This window comes from Ipomoea triloba, chromosome 7 (genome assembly GCF_003576645.1).
Source record: "Ipomoea triloba cultivar NCNSP0323 chromosome 7, ASM357664v1".
In the NCBI taxonomy this organism is placed as follows: domain Eukaryota; kingdom Viridiplantae; phylum Streptophyta; class Magnoliopsida; order Solanales; family Convolvulaceae; genus Ipomoea; species Ipomoea triloba.
In genome coordinates this window covers 3,955,392-3,975,456 of record NC_044922.1, presented here as the reverse complement: position 1 = coordinate 3,975,456, position 20,065 = coordinate 3,955,392, and the positions used below count along the sequence as shown (strand labels likewise).

Below are 20,065 nucleotides of genomic sequence, written 5' to 3'. Positions count from 1 at the left end.
ACAGAATTTCATTACACAAGACATACAAACTCACAACGTAAGACATATACATATACACTAGGGTTCATAATACACTGTGAATCATGATTCATAGTATAAGGATTGGACTTGATTACACCCCTAGAGTAGATATGAATGTCCAAAAGCAATTAGAAAACCAATAGTTGTTGTGTTGGGATACCCCTGGGCCCATTAAGCATAGGCCTAAATGGATTAATTAGCCCAAACAGCAAGTCTAGAAGGCAAGACCTTATTTGGGCAAATTATTGTTTGGACCATGGTCTAAATAGTACTGTGTCAGTTGTTATGTCATAGACTTAGTTAGGTCTATATTGAAGGCAAATCTAGGTCTATATTTATAATTTTAGAACTCTATTTTCATAATTTTTAAATTCTATATTCACAATTACGGAACTCTATTCATAATTTCATAACTCTATACTCACAATTTCAGAACTCTACAATTTCAGAACTTTAAGTTCACAATTTCTTAACTATGTGTATAACACAATTTTGAATCTATATAACAAAATTGTGAATATAAACATTAAAGTTGAGAACTAAAAAAAATAAAAAATTACTTAAAATTAAATTGAGTAAAGTCATTATAGTCTAGAACTATATTGAGTATTAACTCATTTCTCAAGAAAAGTTCGAATTTCCTACGACCAAAACGCCCTCTAATTTTATCCCCCCAAAAAGAGACGCCCTCTAATTTCCCCCTTCCTCGTTCTGTCTCAGTTTCTCTCCAGACTGTTTCTCGCTTGGCTCTCTCCGTCTTGCTGTCGCTGTCGCTCACTCTCCATTCCGCCGCCGTTCCGCTCTCCGTCGATCCATTTGGCCACCTCCACCTTCTACTTGCAAGGTTCTGGAGCTGAGTAACGGGTAAGTTAATCTTCTCCGTATCTCTTACGTGGCTTTTTATGGCCTTGTTGGGATTCAAATTGATTACTAGCGAATGTTTTTATTGCAATTTTTTGAATATATTGGTGGCTGTTTTGGATTTATGATAACTTTATTGAATAATTTTGTGTGTATTTATCTAATTGGAAAGTTAGGGTTTGCTTCTGTATAACAAAAAAAAAAACAGAAGTTCAGTTTATGTCGAAATCAAATATTTCCTGCATCTTTGCATTATTTATTTTACAGTGTTTCCCTATTACTTTAGAATCGGTAAAGGAGTTCCCTTGATTATAGTAATATTGCTAATAGAAAACAAGCTCCTCTCATCAACTTATTGAAAGTTAACTGCAATTGAAGCATGTGCTCCATCTCAACTAAAAGTATAGTTGGATTGCACATTTATGCATATATATTATATGCTCAACACGCCCCACCTCAGCAACACCTGGACTATAGTTCGGACCCGGAGATTCAAACCCATGACCTTTGTCATGGGTTGACACTGATACTTAATAGAAGCATTTGCTCCATCTCAACTAAAAGTCTAAGCTGATAGTTGGATTGCACATTTATGTTTATATATTATATTCTCAACAAGTGCTTGTGTTTTCGGTAAAATGTTAACATAATTTGGATTAGAGTCTTGTATCTAAAATGATTTCTCTTGTGAATCTGCCTGTTTGATGTTCATTTTTGTGGTAGGGAGAAGTATGACTAATTGACTATTGATGATGTCTATCCTTTGCTTTATTGAATACTTAAGCCCTTCCAAAAGGAAAATGAAATTCTAATTGAAAATTCCTTTTATTATTTTCAAAGAAGGGGGAAGAAAGAGTAGTGTATTGAATGGATAGATGTTGATTTGTCTTAAGAGGTCATTTTTATGTTGGTCCTAGCATGGGTAGGGAAAAGCTTGCTTATGAAATTTGATTAATATTTGGCCTTATTCCCTCAAATATGTTAGTCTTGACTTGTTTTCAGTACATGGATCTTGTTATCGTTCTTAAAATGAATTTGATAAAACCTCAAGTTATTGGTTGACTCATTTTATTGTTTGAATTGTGATTGAGGTTGTTATATGAATATAACAGTAAGTTATTAAGATCCATAATGGTTGTAAAATATGATATTCTCTCTGAATTTCAGTTGTATGCTGAATATCTTATAGTATTGGTATTGCCTGTAACTGTAGTTACTAATACATGGTTGGAATATTCACATCTTGGTCTAGTGAATGAGCAGTAGGGGTTTGATTCTGTACAGGGTTTTTAAGTTTATTACAGTCCGTTTGGTTCGCTGGAAAACTAAGATTTTGAGAATCTTATATTGAATTAGAATCAGTGTAGGGGCATCAGATCTTATATAAATCAAAGGAAAAGAATGGATCTAGAGCTATTCTTTGAAGAATTCTAGGAGCCAGGTCCATGTTTACAATAGTATGATGAATTAATTCACTCCCTAAGCAGGGGTGAGCTATTGGTTAATGCCTAGCACTTAAATTTCTAACTCAATTGTTTTTCTTGGTATCTTGCTTTTGTCAGAGATGTCTGCATATGAAAATGTTATTGGTGGGAAGCTGAAACTTAAGGGGAAGGCCCTAGATGTTAAGGCCAGTGGAATGAAGAAGAAGAAGAAGAAGCAAAAGAATAATTATGGTAACATCTCTCAGAGCAATGAGAATGAACTTTCAGCAGGTTGGTTGCTGTTTTTCAGAACTTATTTAGCTTGTTAAACATTCTGGGTAGACATTTATTTTGTTCCTCTTTTCAACCCTTAAATAAATTGAAAACAACTGCACAAATATCCATCATGTTTTCTCACCATAAGTTGGACTGATGAAGTTGATAGCAAACTATATTGTCTCCACCATTCTTGCTTTACTTGTTCGAGATGTGTTCTGGAACTATAAAGGGTAATTAGAGGTACTGATGGTTTACATGACTTTTGTACTCTGAGTTATTACATCAATTCTAGAACTCATGGTTGTAAGGAACTTTTTCAAAAAGAGATAATACCCAAAATAGTCCCTTGATTATACCATAATTCTCAAATTGGTCCTTGATTATCAAATCACCCAAAATGGTCCATCGACTATACAAAAATGTACTCAATTTAGTCTTTTGGTGTAAGTAATAGATGAATAAAATGAGTAAAATTTTGCATAGTTGAGTGACCATTTTAGGTGAATTAATTGTTGAGGACCAATTTGAGAATTATGAACAAGTGACTGTTTTGGGTATTATCTCTTTCAAAAATTATTGTAATAAGCTTTTTTCTAATCAGGTTTTTCTCCTTGTATAGATGCTATTCTTTATTTTCTGATGGAAAAGAATGTGATTCTAATAAGGTTTTTCTCCCTTTTACCTTGAAGCACTTTATTCTGTGTTTATTTCTAACTTGAATTCCGATTGATATCAATCTTATTGAATGTGAAATGATAACTCAAATGATATCAATCGCATTGATTGCTTTAAGGCTTTTTGCTCATCAGGCTTTTCTCCTTGTATAGATGCTATTCTTATTTTATGATGGAAAAGAACCTGATTCTCATCAGGTTTTTCTCCTTTGTACCTTGACGGCCCTTATATTTCTGACTTGTCTCCAGTTGATATTAATCTTATTGAATGTGAAATGGAACTTGAATTGAAATCAATCTTTTTGAATGTGGCTGTAATAGTGCTTGTTCTTTACTTTTCATTTTCACTCGATGTAGGTGAAAGTGCTGAATTGCTAGTTGATTCCAACCAGGAAGAGATCAAAGATGCCAGTAAAACTGTCACCGAAGGAGATGCAGCCCGTGATTATCTCACCCCAGCAGAGAGACGCTACATGGAACAAAGAGAGAGAATCGATATGCAGAAGATGGCCAAGACTGCTAATAAATCTCACCGTGATCGAATCCAAGATTTTAACCAATATCTGGCAAACATGAGCGAACACTATGACATTCCTAAAGTCGGCCCCGGCTAAATCCCAAGAAACAACAAAACTCCAGAAGATGAACCTGCTTATTCTGTTCTATTATTGTATTATGTAATACTGTTTTCTGTTGGATTCAGATTCACCAATTGTGCCTTTCTAGCATTTCAAAGATGATAGACAATTAGACATTATGGTGATTTGGTTTCAGCCTTTCATATGGTACTTAACGGTTCGATCATTTTGTAGATAAAATTGTTTCTATCTACTTTTATTGTACAATGCTGTCAATGCATGTCGGTGACTGACGAATTTGAATCCTGTCCACTATTACAACACGTTTGGTTCACGGAATGAATTTTGGAGGGAATAGGAATGCTATTCCACGGGGAATGGAATATGTAAGGAATAGAATATGAATTATATAATATTGTTTGGTTCGTTGAAGGAATAGACTTTAAGAATTGTATTCTAGTATTTGGTTGGTTAAAGGAATGGAAATGAAATAGGTTTTAAAGACATAAATACCCTTATAAAAATTATAATAATAATAATTAAGGACAACTCATATATAAACAAATACACATGTGTGGATGTATGCATAATAATAATAATAATAATAATAACAATAATAATAATTATTATTATTATTATTATTTTGTGTGTTTATATATATTTTGATAGGTACAAATTATAATTAATTAAATATATACATTTATATAATACATTATATTTATTAAATATAAATATTAAATAATGTACAAAGGGTATTTTTGGTATTTATCATGTAAAAGCTATTCCCAAGAGCATGGGAATAGCTAATACCAAAGCCCCCCAAGGAATGGTTATTCCCTTTGCAAAGGTAATAGCTTATTCCTTGGAATGTCATTCCCATGATAAAATGAACAAAACAAACAATGGAATAAGGTCATTCCATGGAATGCTATTCCATTCCTAACTAATTCCATGAACCAAACATGCCATTAAGATTATGCCAATTTCTGTTTTTTTAGTTTAACTATGGAAAGTGGAAACATGAAACCACTATTAAGCTTGTGTACTGAGTAAATCTCACTTTGTGATCTCAGTAAAGGATTACAATAATCAGTCTATGTTGTTTATAGCTGGGCCACACAAATCAAAGAGGCCAATAGATTGAGAAAGTAGCTATGAACCGATATTACATTGTAACAGAGTCAGTAGTATTAAAAAAAAAGAGGCCAATAAGTCATTTCCACTAGAAGTTAAACTTGTAACTTTATGATTATCAAGCAATAGCTTGACCAAGTCGACTAGAATTGTCCACGCCAGTTTCCTTGTTATTACAAATGCTGGAAGGATGCTTATTGCATTTTCTCAGAACATGTGGATCTTTTCTAATTCTTGTTTATTGAAAGTAAATTATTGTAATGTTATTTTTTACTGGTTTTGTCCTTATTGAAGAGGAAATAAAAGTATTTTTTATATTAAAACCAATTTAAGCAAAGAAACAAAAATTCAGTTAAGTTGGTAAGACTGTTGATTTGAACTGATCAATTATAAATAATTTATGCCGCTTTACTTTTTTGTGGTCATTTGTCAACTAAAGTTACAAAATAAAATTTACTAAATAAATATATTTGGATAGTTACGACAGAAACAAAAATTTCAAACATAGTTGTTTCATGCTTAGGGAATGCAACATAATGAGCGTTGATTTAATCCCATTAAGCTGCTTACAAATTCAATTATAGGGTTGATCATTTATTAAACCTCGTAACCCCAAATTCACTCAATCCTAAGTTTTCAATTTTCTCTTTTGGAAGTTAAAGTTGAAACCTACCAACCAACCGACCGACCGACTTTAGTAATCCGATTGATTGCCGCGGTTTTCCCCAATCTTTCGGTGGGTACGCAGCAAATGGAATACATCCCAAAACCAAAATAACACAACTAACATCAAAAGAATGAATGCATGCCCAAACACGCCAATCTCTGAGTGTGTATTCCACGTTTGAATAGCCACAAAATGCTATATTTCTGTTTCGGGAATCAAGACACAACTCAACTGATCAATCAATCTAAAATTATTTAATAAAGTTTGCTGTATTATCAGTGGTAGTGTTTGAATTTTACAAAGAACTAAAAATGATGAATAGATCTGACCTTGTTGTGAGTAAGAATGACGATAAGTCAAACTTGCAAAATGTTATATTAGTCTTTCTTAGGTTGTCTTTATTCTCATAGTTGTAATTCACTAATATATTTGTGTCTCGGGAATCAGACACAACTCAACTGACTAATTAACTCATAATAGTTTCATAAATTTTGTTTTACTAGCAGTCGCATAGTGTAAGGTTCAAATTCTACCAGTGACAAAAAATGAAGAATAAATTTGACCTTGTTGTAGGCCAGAACAGTGAGAATCCAAACTTACAAAATGATATATTTGCTTTTCTTAGGTTGCCTTTATCTCTGAAATACTTTATCACTTTTTAATTGTAATTTACAACTATTTTTAATATTTTTTTGAAATCTACTTTATTAAAATAAATTTGTGGCGCACATATGCATAACTAGTTGGCAAAAATTATTGTACGCGTCATTATGGAAAGATCGCAAAGAAAAGTAATTATAAATCGATCTCTAATTATTTATTTCTTTTTTTCTTTTTCAAATGTTCAGTGGAGAAAAAGAAAATTAAAAACAGACAAGTCAATCTCTGGTCTTCATTCAATTATAGACTAGACCTGGTAAAGTTCCCATCCAATGTTCTCATCTACCGAACCGTTAAAACAGAACTCTAGAAATTAGTTCGCACGAGTTTGTCAATTAATTTTTGGGTAATATATTAGGAATAAAAACGTAACATCAAGTCTTGACAATCGCAATGTAGAAGTTTCACTCTCTTGTGAAGATAACTCATTATGGATAGTATGCACTAATCTTGTCTGATTAGGGTACAAAAGTTCATAAAACTTTAAAAATTATAAATTATCATCTAATCACTTAGCTAATAAAAAACGTTAGATGTTATGATTTTGTCTTCAAATATAATATTTTTTGCTCATAATTTACTACTCAATAACTAAACCACGCATAAACTCACATAATGTTTTGTGTTTGTCAGACATATTATGTCACCGCATCAACAAAAGCAATGAATCATAGTATACAGAACAATTCATCTCCTTCTTAGTAAGAACACAATTTTTTTTTAGCATTTCAAAGTGAAGAGGCCGGGAATCTGTGACTATTATTTGCATTGAATAAGAGAAGAAGTATTAAATTCATAATCTTTGGAGACAACAACATTTTTGCAATATTGGAGAAAGAGCTGAGCGTCCATTTAATTTGTTTAAATTAGGAAAGGTGCAGCGTACCATTTCACACATGACTTCAAAATTCATTATTGTCCATACATTTATTCAAAATAAGAAAGTCTTCATCATCATATCATAGTTTATAAGCGTCAATTCAACGGCGTTATATTGAACGTTCTTTTCTTTCCAAACAAGCCAATTATGCCTCCCATGCATCACGCTATAAATACCTTCATCATCGCCATTGCCTTCCCCACCAAAATTAAACCTTCAATTCTTCTCTGATCTACATAGACATTATAATATTCAGCCATGGTGCTCTCCAAAACCGCTTCTCAGTCCGATGTTTCCGTCCACTCCACTTTCGCCTCACGCTACGTCAGGTCCTCCCTCCCGCGGTAAGACTCTATTACAATGCACTATCTGTACACAAAGACTCAATATCGCCTCCACTAAAACTCGAACCCATCTTATAACCTCCCATGCATATGAGGGGGTGTCAGACCACAAGGTCCTTGGCCAGTATGATCTGAAGTTGTTTGTTAATGTTTTTTTAAGGTTTACAATGCCGGAGAACTCGATCCCGAAGGAGGCGGCGTACCAGATAATCAACGACGAGCTGATGCTGGACGGGAATCCGAGGCTGAACCTGGCGTCGTTCGTGACGACGTGGATGGAGGCGGAGTGCGATAAGCTGATGATGGAAGCCATTAACAAGAACTACGTCGACATGGATGAGTATCCCGTCACCACTGAGCTTCAGGCACCTCCATTTTCCCCCCTCCTACTTTATATTCAATATTTACCATCATATCATAAACAAAAACTCAGAATCACTTAATACCTCACCCGTTTGAAATAACAATTCTTTCTATACACAAATAGGGTACGTTTATTCCGGAGAATAAAATGACTTACGAAATAGAAATGTATACAATTATAATATCATAAATTCACTCTTAAAAATTAAAAATTTATTTTTAATACATTGAATGCTCCTTTTTGCATATTGAAAATTTATTTTTAAGTATAGTAACTAAAAATGAATTTTCAATATATTAAAATTGAACATTTATAAGTGATTCACACTTGACAATATAATTTATTTAGTTGGGTTTTAATAAAAATAACTTTGGAATACATTTGGTCAAAAGGTGTGGCGGGTCGAAAACGCGTATGTATAGCCATAAAAACTTTGGGCTGACTAGTGACCATTGTTTTGTGACACTACTGACTATTGTGAGGTTTTGATAAACAGTTTAATTATGTTTAGATGTATTTATTGTCCCCACAATTTTTTTTTCATAAAATTTATTATGTATCTTTATGTCCTAAATAAAATATACATTAATATGCTTGGTTTATAATACACTACCTTTAAAAAAATGTTTATTATTTCTAGTAACTTTAAAATTTTTTTTTTAAAAGCTACTTTTTTTTTTAATTATTATTATTACGGAATGTTTTTTTCCCCTTTATGATTGAAACTTTTGCTCTGAAAATTTACGAAATGTAAAATAATAAAAATAAAAATAAACTGCAGAATCGATGCGTGAACATGATAGCGCGTCTGTTCAACGCTCCTTTGGGAGAGAGTGAGACGGCCGTTGGAGTAGGGACAGTTGGGTCGTCTGAGGCCATAATGCTCGCAGGCCTTGCCTTCAAGAGACAGTGGCAAAACAAACGAAGGGCCCAAGGAAAGCCATGCGATAAGCCCAATATTGTCACCGGTGCCAACGTCCAGGTAATATATATATATATATATATATATATATGTAAATTCTCGAATTTTTTCTGTATGGTTAGATTATTGATATCTAACAGGTAACACTTTCACTTTTAATTATTGGCTTTGAGTGGTATGAAATATTTGTATAAATTTCTTTTGTGGTCCATCCGAATTGAAGGTGTGTTGGGAGAAATTTGCAAACTACTTCGAGGTGGAGTTGAAAGAGGTGAAATTGAGAGAAGGGTACTATGTAATGGACCCGGTTAAGGCCGTGGAAATGGTGGACGAAAACACCATTTGTGTGGCAGCAATTTTGGGTTCAACCTTGAATGGCGAATTCGAAGATGTCAAGCTCCTCAACGATCTTCTTGTTAAGAAGAACAACGAAACCGGGTAAATAATATGTATCAATGTACCAAAACATGTAATTGTACCCTCGTGTAAAAGATTTAAGTCACGTTTACTGACGGGAGAAATTCTGGCAGATGGGACACGCCTATTCATGTGGATGCAGCAAGTGGAGGGTTCATAGCACCATTTCTATACCCAGAGCTGGAGTGGGACTTTAGGCTGCCATTGGTGAAGAGTATAAATGTGAGTGGGCATAAATATGGACTTGTGTATGCTGGCATTGGATGGGTGATTTGGAGGAGCAAACAAGACTTGCCTGAGGAACTCATATTTCACATTAACTACCTCGGAGCTGATCAACCCACTTTCACCCTCAATTTCTCCAAAGGCTCAAGTCAAGTCATTGCTCAATATTACCAACTCATCCGCTTAGGTTTCGAGGTAACCCTTATTCATTTTATCTATCATATATTTTTTTTTTCTAAATGATTAAAAAAAATCTGTAGTCATTAAACTCATTACTCTGAGTAAATATTCTAGTGATCTTATTTGATAAAAAACCATCAACTAGTATATTAGCCTAATTGCTTATTGCAAACCAGCTCATACCAAGAAAGAAATAAACTGCTCTTACTAGAAGTTAACTTAGAACTAGAGCCATCAAAATAAACTTTACACGCCTAGTCAACTCACCGCATCTCCTATATAGGTAGCCAGGTAGGGCTGAATTTCGATTTTAGGGGCTACCAAAGAGTAGGCCTACCTAAGTGAGCGGGCCATTGGCAGCCCATCAAAGAACAGGCTTAGAGGTCTGCCTAGTCATGTCAACCCATATTGACATATCTATTTAAAATCGTGTGATTATTAATCTAATAATAATCCGACTAACTTGGTTTAGATTGTCCATTATTTGTCATGTTTACTATAACACTTAACTCGATTTCGGTGCAATCTTAAATCTTAACAAGTTAGTTATCCAACAAACAGGGTTACAGAAACGTCATGGAGAACTGTCGAGAAAACGCAATCGTACTGAGGGAAGGGCTGGAGAAGACGGGGCGATTCAACATCGTGTCGAAGGACGAGGGAGTGCCATTGGTGGCGTTCTCCCTCAAGGAAAACAAGAGACACAACGAGTTCGAGGTGTCGGAGATGCTGCGCAGGTTCGGTTGGATCGTGCCGGCGTACACCATGCCGGCCGACGCGCAGCACGTCACGGTGCTGCGCGTGGTCATCAGGGAAGACTTCTCCCGCACTCTCGCGGAGCGCCTAGTCCTCGACATCGTCAAGGTCCTGCACGAGCTCGACACTCTTCCACCGCGCGTGAACCCAAACGCCCCCGCCAAGACGAGTAGTCTTGAAGTGCAGAGGAAAACGACTGAGGTTTGGAAGAAGTTTGTGATGGAGAGGAAAGCTGCCGCTGCCGCCATCTGCTAATTAACTCGGAATCTTTGATTAACAGTCTCATTTATCTTAAATAGATTCTTCCTAAGGACAATTATGTTGTTAATTAGGCCAAGAAATTGTTTTGTGTATGCTATGTTTTGCATTGTGTCGTGAAAATTAGTTTTGGTATACTAATTTTGCACTTGATGAGTGAGGTATATGTTGGATATTGCAAAGGTCAATTTGGTTTAATTTCTAAGACCTATTTTAATTCTTTATTTGTTCCTCAATGTCTAAAGGAAACTGTTTTTTTTTTTTTTTTAAGTACATTTTTTATGGTGTAGCATCCCTTCTTGACAAATGAAAAAGATTGAATAGTCAATACATTTTCATGGGCAAAAAATATGATTTGACATTTTTTAAAAGACAATGCTTAGGCTATCCACATTATTAAATTTTGGACTAGTTTTTGAGGAGATGAGTGATGTGGAAGAGAGAGGTAATGGAGAGAGAAAATTAAAAATTCTTTTATAAAAAATTAATTTTTAAAATATAATAATCAAATTGATTAAAATCCAAGTAGATGAATTTTTTTTTTTTAAAAAAAACATAGAAATCTTCTATTAAGAAATTTAAATTCCGATACCATGAAGTTGGTTGGACAATAATTGAAGAAGATGTACGCTGCCTTGATTATAACCATTAGTATCGCGCGCGTGTTCAGGAAAAAATGTTGAGGAATTTAGTTTACTTGAATTAAACGCATCCTATGAGGATAAATTGTTTATAACTCGATTGAGAGGGTATTGACAAGAATAAAAAAAATTGAATTTGTGATTTTTTAGTATAAGATTTATGTTTGATCCATTTAATTATCAATTTTAGGGTGACAATAATAGTGTTATTCTTGTTGGGCATATACAACTTGCTAGTGTTTGTATCATTGGTAGTCTTAGCATACATTGTTAGATAATAAGATTGATCAAAACTTGTAAATAAAGTTAAAAAGCAATTAAATGAAGAACAAATTAGCTCGAATAGCTCAAGTAAGTCGGGAGTTATGATGTGTTAAGTATTAATGTGAACTCTATAAGGGAATTGCTATTACTTGATGTCTAGAATGTGTGGACATTCTTATAGGATATGTTGTTTTGATCATATTGCATCTACTATTTAAAGAGGAATAATTCATTAGAACAAATGTATATAAAGACTTTTGTAATTCGAGACAACTCTAGCCAACTTTATCAGACAGTTTGCTTCATTCACAGCGACAAGCTAATTGGTTTCAAGTTAAATTGCTTGTGAGATCTGTCTATTGACCTTTTTAATTTAGTTTGTCAGCTATGAACAACAAAACCTAATCTAATTTATTTTTTTATGGTCCTTTTGTGAGCTAAGGTCACCAGGATGGTTTCGCCAAGAGTTTCCTTTGATGTCCTTGACTTTTTTTTTTCTTTTTTTTTTAGAAGGAAAAACTTCGAATTTTTCCTTAAGTAAAAAGGACTCTTTCAATTCTTTATACATTTATCATTCAATAATTTTTAATTTAATTTTTTTACATTAAAATATTAAATGTTGATGTGGCACTTGTCACACGTAAATCACATTAACTAATTATGGCACAATAACCACACTTATATTGCAATCACGTAGACAACAATATATAACATTTAGTCTAACTGTCTAACACTAATACACTGTACTAATTATTATATTTAATTTTATTAATTTTTACAATATAAAATCAAATTAATTAAAATAAATATTAAAAGAAACGTGGAGATATGTTTTATTAAGATCTTTCCCATGAGGCAGACAGGGACAGTACCATGCATGGCATTGATTGTCTGCACAAATTAAACATGTGGATATAACCTCTATCCAATGTCTGGTGCTTGCTTGATAATAATGGTCATGTTTATTTCTTGTTAATGGTACAATTTGCTACTATTAAATAATAAAAATACTCAAAGTAGCTCAAATACTTTTCTTGTACGAAAATGTGTTATATAACAATTAACAAGAGAACCTTAATTATATATAAATATATAATTCTTCGCACAAGTGAAACATGTGGATATAACAATTAATAATTGTGGCCTTAGCTTGGAGTGGAAATCAATGAAGAATTATAAGAAACAACCTAGGGGGTCATTGATAACTGCCTATTTATATTGTCTTAAATTGATTTATTATTAAAAAAAAATCAGTAATATCATATCAGAAAAAAAATATTAATTCCTTGCCAGTCCACAAATATAATGAGAAACAAACCTTAGCTTATACATTTATTTCATTATATTATTATTAATACACACCTACTATAGTACTATATATATAAACTAGCATTGTCCCTGTGCGATGCACGGTCTAAAAATTACATTTTAATTTGTAATCTTATTTTTTTGTAATAATGTACAAAACGATTGTGTATTGTGACAATAAACTACAAATATAACATCATAATCGTCGTAGGATATTGCAAGACCAACAACAAAAAGTATTGAATATACAACGTGAACATTGCTCGTGAACATATTTCAATATCTACAAATATAATCGCAAGGATAAATTCCTTGGAATGAACATTCCTTGTGAACATATTTCAGTATCTAATTCCATTGCCCTACTTGAACTTTTATTGTAGTTTATATATTGATCAGCTGGTTTTAAAATGAGTAAGTATATATGAGCTGTTTTATATCGGTTTGAAACATAATTAAAATATATATACTAAGACTTACATAATTTTGCCAAAGGCCTTGTGGTCAAGTAGCACCTGGTGTACACTCCCATGTGGAAGGGAGTGGGTTTGAGCCTCAATGGAGGCATCTGTTCACTTTTTGTGCTTCAGGGGTGGCTTACATAATTTTAAATATATTACTGTACATATTTGATTTCTACGAGTCAGTAGAACTCGTGGAACTAAAAAAAAAGACTTACATAATTTTAAATATATTACTGTACATATTTGATTTCTATCGGGCGAATCATGTTGGGAGGGTTGTATAGACAACAATATTTGACCGTGTATGTAATTAATTTCCTGTCACAACATTTGATGTGCCTATACATTTTAATAAACTCCCTTTACTAAAAAAAAAAAAAAATTTACTAAAACAATAATTTTTTTAGTAATATTTGCAAAAAAAATAAAAAAATTGATGTTACCCATCGATACATACTATTTGTAATATCACTCAACAGTATAGTTGAATACATTGGTATTGTAATTGAGATTGAACATTCCTTTGCATGGGTGTACAAAAAGATGTTACCTACCTAAAAGAAGGTACTAAGTTATGAATAATTTTTGAAAAGTAATTATCAGCATGTTTTTTTTAAAATTTAATTATAATCATGTGAAAAATATAAAATATAAAGCAAAATAAATAGAACATTTGCATTACAAAAATGAATAATCAGTTTCCTTCTAAAATAAATTATATTTATCTTTTCTAAAAGCATTACGATTAATTTTTTGTAATTAATTATAAGCTTATTTAAATGGTTGTAAGTCGCTTATGCTTTCCATATGCACCAACATATAGCAGCACCTTGAATCGTTACATCAATTCCATTGCAGGTCAAGTAATTAATAATAGTATTACTAATAATACTCACCTAGATGGCCTTTTCGCAATTCTTTATTCTTACACTTGCAGGGATAGTTGCAGTACAAGTATCCAATACTGTATGGGGTAGAGTATCAATGTCAATTCATATTTTACACAGTCTTTAATATGTCAGGACTCATGGGTAGCTATAGATCCATGTGCATGCATAGGTTAATTCATGTGTTGATTGGATATGAACTCATGGGTAGCTATAGATCACTTGAAATTGCCGGTTGGTTGGAGATAATTTACCTCTTGAAATTTAAGTTGATTAGAAACACTTAGTTGAGATAGATGAACCTTAGCTTAGACATTTATTCCATTATATTATTATATTATTATTAATACACACCTACTATAGTACTATATATATATATAAATTCTCTCACAGTACATGACTACAATTCAAAGCTTCGACTCCACCAAACTTGACATGTGCTGAAATACAACTTTTATGCGACGAACCATTGAATTAAAAGCTATTTATTGGTCCAATAATGGCATCATATCACTATTATAGCTCAACAACAAAAGGGGTAAGAAAAGGAAAGTTTGTGAAGGTGACAGCAGCAATTATGTGGGCCCACATCATCTGCAAGGCAGGGCGTGGCGGCCTGGCGAGGCGGTGAAGCCCTTATCAGATCGTCGAAGAAGGCGTCGAGCGTCTCCGCCGTGACGCCGGGCATGACGATCACGTGCGCCATCTCCCTCACGCACGAGAGCTGCCAGCGGCGGACGAAATCGCGGTCGTGCGGCCGCTCGAAGACGACGGTGATGCTGTTTTCGTTGAGCATGGCGGCGATGCCGGCGCCGCGGAGGCGGGCGCGGAGGCGCGTGGCGGTTTCCACGCACCGCTCGGCGTCTTTTTGGAGCCCCGCGCGGCCCTTGGTGCTCAGGCTGTACCAGAGGAAGATGGGGGTGAGGCCGTTGCGGCTGCCGGAGATGGTGGCGTCGACGGAGGCGATGTACTCGACGTTTCGGGAGATGTTGTGGATGAGGGACTTTCTGGTCATTTGGATGCCGCATGGCATGGGACATCCTAGGAACTTGTGGCCGGAGATTGTGACGCTTCCGATTGGCTTCCTGAAACTGATTTTGGGCGCGTTTTTGAGGAATGGAACGATGAGACCCGACAGCGCTGCGTCGCAGTGGATGTAGAATTCATCCTGCGAATACCCACATTCTTCCAGTGTTTTTATGATCACATCTATGTTATCCATCCCTCCTTTGAAGGTTGTTCCTGCATGCAACGTAACATTTGCATATACATGAGGGAAACTGGTTAGCATATATTATTGGAGGGTGTGTACTAGATAAAACTCACTGGTTACCCTCAAAGTCACTGTTGCAAAAATTCACAAATTAAAGCCACTCTCTAGACACTAGGTGCTCCTAGGTGGCCGTCAACTCGGTCCACTCACAGAATTCCTCCGAGTTAACTCGACTAATTCTACCCAATTAACTCGGCCCAGTAGACTATATATATATATAACATCACGTCATACTTGTGTACTATTTTTTAGTTAGCCGTTTAGGCGCTAAGCAAAAACCCTACCGCTTGACTAGCCCTTAACACCTACTACAACCATATATGTTCACAGTACAAAGGAATAAACCAGCCTAGTTGAGTGACTAAACCTAAGAAGGATAATATTTAGGTGTGGTTTGATGGGAGTTAAACTTGGCTGGGGTTGCCTTGCTAAATTCTTTATTGGCTGGGGTTGCCTTGCTAAATTCTTTATCTTTTAACATTAGAGAAACAAGAAAAACATAAGTACCAATGGAGACATTGATGATGGCTGGTTTTCCCTTGTTAAGTAGCAGCTTTGATCTTAAATCACCAAGTCCATTTCTCCATTGACCATTGTGTTAATGCCTTCAGATTCCATTCTATACATCCTCGCAGCCTTGAACACTGAATAGTGTGACTCTCTTGATGCATACAGTATTCCATCCGGAAGTACCTCTCTCCTGTTATATAAAACTTGATCTCAATTTAATCTTTTAATTGGGATAGAAAAAGAAACCAATATAACACTAACCCCAGCAAAATTCCATGAAGATTGCCTTCTGTGCCCCCATTTGTAATGTAACCCCAATACTCATCCTTTTCAATCTCCCAGAGCTGAGCAAACCAATCCAAAACCCCAACTTCAAAATCTTTGGAATGGAAATCAACAGTGTTCTCCATGAATGGGTCACCGCAGTTGTTCAAGTGGTAACGCATCAATGGTGCCAAAGTTGCATAGTGCTCATACACTATGTTCACCGGGTAGCCTGCCCGAATCCAAAAATGACATTAAAATGTTACTTAAATCTTTCTTGTGATATTATTGTACCGTAATTGTAATATCATTATTCGTTCAAGGAATAAGTATATTTATATCTGATATAAGCTCCATATACATGATAGTATTTAATTTTTCAAAAGATGTGTGTATATATATGTTACCAATGTGGTAATTGACGCGTTGAGAAATGGTGTCAAGATACTTGTCCAGCGTGGATTTCAGGTCAGCCTCGTCACCCTTGGACCGCGGCTCCGCCACCGTGATCTGCATATTCTTCCTCGCCGGCGGCGGCAGAGCCTTTTTCATTTTCATGTTGATGAAGTTCCCATTTTCATGATCGATTAATGGAAGCAACGCTTCCGATGGTGCGGCGATAGTTGCAGCCGTTGGCTTCAAAACAGGAAAAAGAACCAAATTAAGGGGGGGAGAATGATGAACCCTAACCTGTGAAAGAGAATAAAAGTCCTGTTTGGTAGATGGCTTTAGTTGATTGTGTTGCAGTTTGAGTTAGAAAGTATGACTTCTTAACAACATGATTGTAGAAAGTTGTTTGATAGATTAGTTGTTAGTTGATAGCTGTTTGGTATAATTTCTTTTATCAAAAAGCTAAGTGAAAATGTTGCTTTGAGTAGCCTTTTGAATTTTAGCATTTTAGAGTTACAAAAAGCTTATTAACCAAACAACGGTCAAATAAGCCAAAATTGGCTGATAGGCTGATTATTTACCAAACAGGGCCAAAATATAGAATCCTACTCACACGAATAAAAAATAATGATGAAAACGACAATTTCATTTGAAAAGATTACAAAGGTGGAAAAGATTAATACTATCATTCTCCAAAACGTTGAATTCCCGACCAACTCCAAGGGTTCTCACACCTCAACTCTAACAAGAGTATTTTGGAGGATGTAGTACACAGAGTCAAATGTTAGTGGGAAGAAAAAATCTGCCCACTACTTTAGACATAATTAATCCCCACAAATTAATATAATGTTATCTTATCACAGTTGCATGTTGTCTTACCTCCTCGAATTCGATGGCTCCCATATTATATCCTTAGGGATAGGAAATGAAGAATAATATAATCTGTTTTCTTATTTTGACCAAAAATGGTGTTTGAAAGCAGAAGAGGGGGTGATGACATTTTGCATTGTGAGCTAGCAATATATATATACACTTACCAACCTATCATGGTTTGGCCAACAACCACCAAAACCATTTAATTTTATATTTTATTGTAATCATTTAATATGTCCCATCCAAAGACCTTGTTGTCTAATGGCATCTGGTGTCCTGATTAACACTTGCACATGGATGATGGGAGTGGGTTCGAGCCTTAGAATTAGTAATTTTATTGCAGTACCTTGTACTCGGATGACATGTAGTGATTTTCCCGAATTTGAGTATATTATAAATAAGTTGTTGGGTTAAAAGAGAAATGTTTTTTAAAAATACAAGACTAGAAGTATAATGAATTAAAATTTAGGGTCAAAATAAAAATACTGTCATAATTAAACGACCGAAAGTTGAATAATTTCATAAAGTTCTGTCCTTTCTCTTTCCGATCGCTCCTTCTGAGATCTCACCTCCCCCACGTTGACAATTATGTATAAGTCCAAATTTTTTATTTTCATTTTTTCAAAAAAAATTATAGCACCATGGATATGCAATGGAAACCTTATTACCTTGGCCCAGCTAGCTATTATTAGAAGGCAAACTATATATACCAAGGACCAGGTGTACCTTGCATTGTAGACCATGGTCTAAAAATAACATTCATATTCTGTATCTGACACATTCTTTACCTGTAATTGAAAGTTTATGTACATGTAGATATCATATTATAGTCAGCAATTATCATGTTATTTGTTTATATATACAAAAATTGTTAACTATAGGTACAAAATGTGTTAATCGAATATACAAAATTTTCATTATATAAAAAATGAACGTACATGTATGTCGATGGCACACCTTACAATGTGCACTATGGTCCATGGTAGTATTGATATAACTTTTTATCGGTTATGGCATAATAGTAAACCGTAGTGTATCACAATTAATTTTAAAAATTGCATGTCATATATTGCATACTATAAATAGTGCTATCAGCTATAGCATCAAATATAACACACTAAACATATGAAAATTATGAACTAAACAATATTAATATAATCAATCAATAATTAACACATCAAAATCATAACAAAATGTGTTTGAAGAATGTTCCAGCCTTCCAGCCCTCGATCAGAAGAAGAAGAAAACACCAATAAAATGTGTTGAAAATAAGAAAGTTAGCCCCCTCGGTTGCAGAAGAGACACCGTAATTAAATGTTCTATGTTTATCACACCGGAAAACATTTCTGTTTTTAAATGTGTTGAAACTTGTTTACGCCGCACCAGTGAAGCCTACCGTCCTTCGACCTTCGCAATGATTGCCCGTCGAACTAGAAACGCCGGGAAACTGACGCAACCAGTGAAGCCTACCGTCCTTCGTCCTCCGCAACTGATGCATGAATAAACGAAGACCCGGGTGAAGAGACGAACTAGAAACGCAGAACGTCGCTCGCGAATTTGCCCCTCCCCCGCTCGTCACCGACGTCCCTCTCAACTGCGCCCGTCGCCGGTCACCACCAGTGGAGTGAAGAAAATTGAAAGTCGAAAGTGAGGTGCTGAGCAGTTCAAAAGACACAGTCGAAAACGCCACCGAAAAATCCCTAGGACAGAGCGGAAAGAATCCCAACACTCAGATAAATAAAAAGAAACTGATTGATTAATACCAAAATTAAACAGAGTTTGAAATCTACCATAATTAAAACATTGGAATAAAAGGATCCAAATACCCCCAGGCTTCTAAAACCCGCGCCCAAATTAATAAATAACATCAATCTTACCATCCAAAATCCTAATCTAACGATCACTATTTGACCTCATAGACCTCTATAATATATTTAGTTTTCACCTGAATAGATTTATATATATATATATATATATATATATATATATATATGCATAAATGTTAACAAGGTAAATTACTTGCACCTGCAAGTGAAAATAGGTGCACATGTGCAAGTAAAATGTATTACAAGTGCAAGTAAATTATACAATGAGCATCAATACTAAGTGCAACTAATGTTATAACTAGGTGCACCTAATGCTATAACTAGGTGCACATAGGTTACACCCAGGTGCATGAATGTTAGCAAAATAAATTACTTGTATAAGTGCAAGTAAAATGTATTGCAAATTCAAGTAAAATGTATTATAGGTGCAAGTGAATTGTACAGTGAGCATCAATACTAAGTGCACCTAATGTTATAACTAGGTGCACTTAATGTTATAACTAGGTGTACCCTATGTTATAACTAGGTGCACCTAGGTTGCACCCAGGTGCATGAATATTAACAAGGTAAATTACTTGTATTTGTAAGTGAAAGTATTTGCGAAAATAGGTGCATGAATATTAACAAGGTAAATTACTTGCACTTGTAAGTGAAAATAGGTGCGAAAATATGTGCACTTGTAAGTGAAACTAGGTGCACTTTTAAGTGAAACTAGGTGCAC

At 34.6% G+C, this 20,065-nt stretch overlaps 2 protein-coding genes and 1 pseudogene across 2 annotated transcripts; 2 read left to right on the top strand and 1 right to left on the bottom strand.

Annotated features, from left to right (window-relative positions):
• Window positions 1-702: 702 nt before the first annotated feature.
• On the top strand, window positions 703-4,134 carry LOC116024571 (protein FAM32A-like). Its single transcript, XM_031265487.1, has 3 exons — window positions 703-885; window positions 2,445-2,597; window positions 3,617-4,134. The coding sequence occupies exons 2-3, from the start codon at window positions 2,447-2,449 to the stop codon at window positions 3,871-3,873; spliced, it is 408 nt and encodes a 135-aa protein (XP_031121347.1). The 5' UTR covers window positions 703-885; window positions 2,445-2,446; the 3' UTR covers window positions 3,874-4,134.
• A 3,239-nt stretch (window positions 4,135-7,373) lies between these two features.
• LOC116024881 (glutamate decarboxylase-like) lies at window positions 7,374-10,880 on the top strand. The gene is made up of 6 exons (XM_031265900.1): window positions 7,374-7,522; window positions 7,683-7,887; window positions 8,668-8,868; window positions 9,032-9,246; window positions 9,339-9,645; window positions 10,192-10,880. Exons 1-6 carry the CDS (start codon window positions 7,437-7,439, stop codon window positions 10,639-10,641), a joined length of 1,464 nt encoding a protein of 487 aa, XP_031121760.1. The 5' UTR covers window positions 7,374-7,436; the 3' UTR covers window positions 10,642-10,880.
• A 3,851-nt stretch (window positions 10,881-14,731) lies between these two features.
• LOC116025455 lies at window positions 14,732-17,548 on the bottom strand (annotated as a pseudogene).
• Between the last annotated feature and the right edge of the window lie 2,517 nt (window positions 17,549-20,065).

Excerpts from the sequence above, each read along its gene's own strand:
- LOC116024571 (XM_031265487.1), top strand. The coding sequence starts at position 2,447 with ATGTCTGCATATGAAAATGTTATTGGTGGGAAGCTGAAACTTAAGGGG. Across the intron at positions 2,598-3,616 it reads TGAGAATGAACTTTCAGCAG|GTGAAAGTGCTGAATTGCTA; the intron begins GTTGGTTGCTGT and ends CACTCGATGTAG.
- LOC116024881 (XM_031265900.1), top strand. The coding sequence starts at position 7,437 with ATGGTGCTCTCCAAAACCGCTTCTCAGTCCGATGTTTCCGTCCACTCC. Across the intron at positions 9,247-9,338 it reads AAGAAGAACAACGAAACCGG|ATGGGACACGCCTATTCATG; the intron begins GTAAATAATATG and ends AAATTCTGGCAG. Across the intron at positions 9,646-10,191 it reads TCATCCGCTTAGGTTTCGAG|GGTTACAGAAACGTCATGGA; the intron begins GTAACCCTTATT and ends TCCAACAAACAG.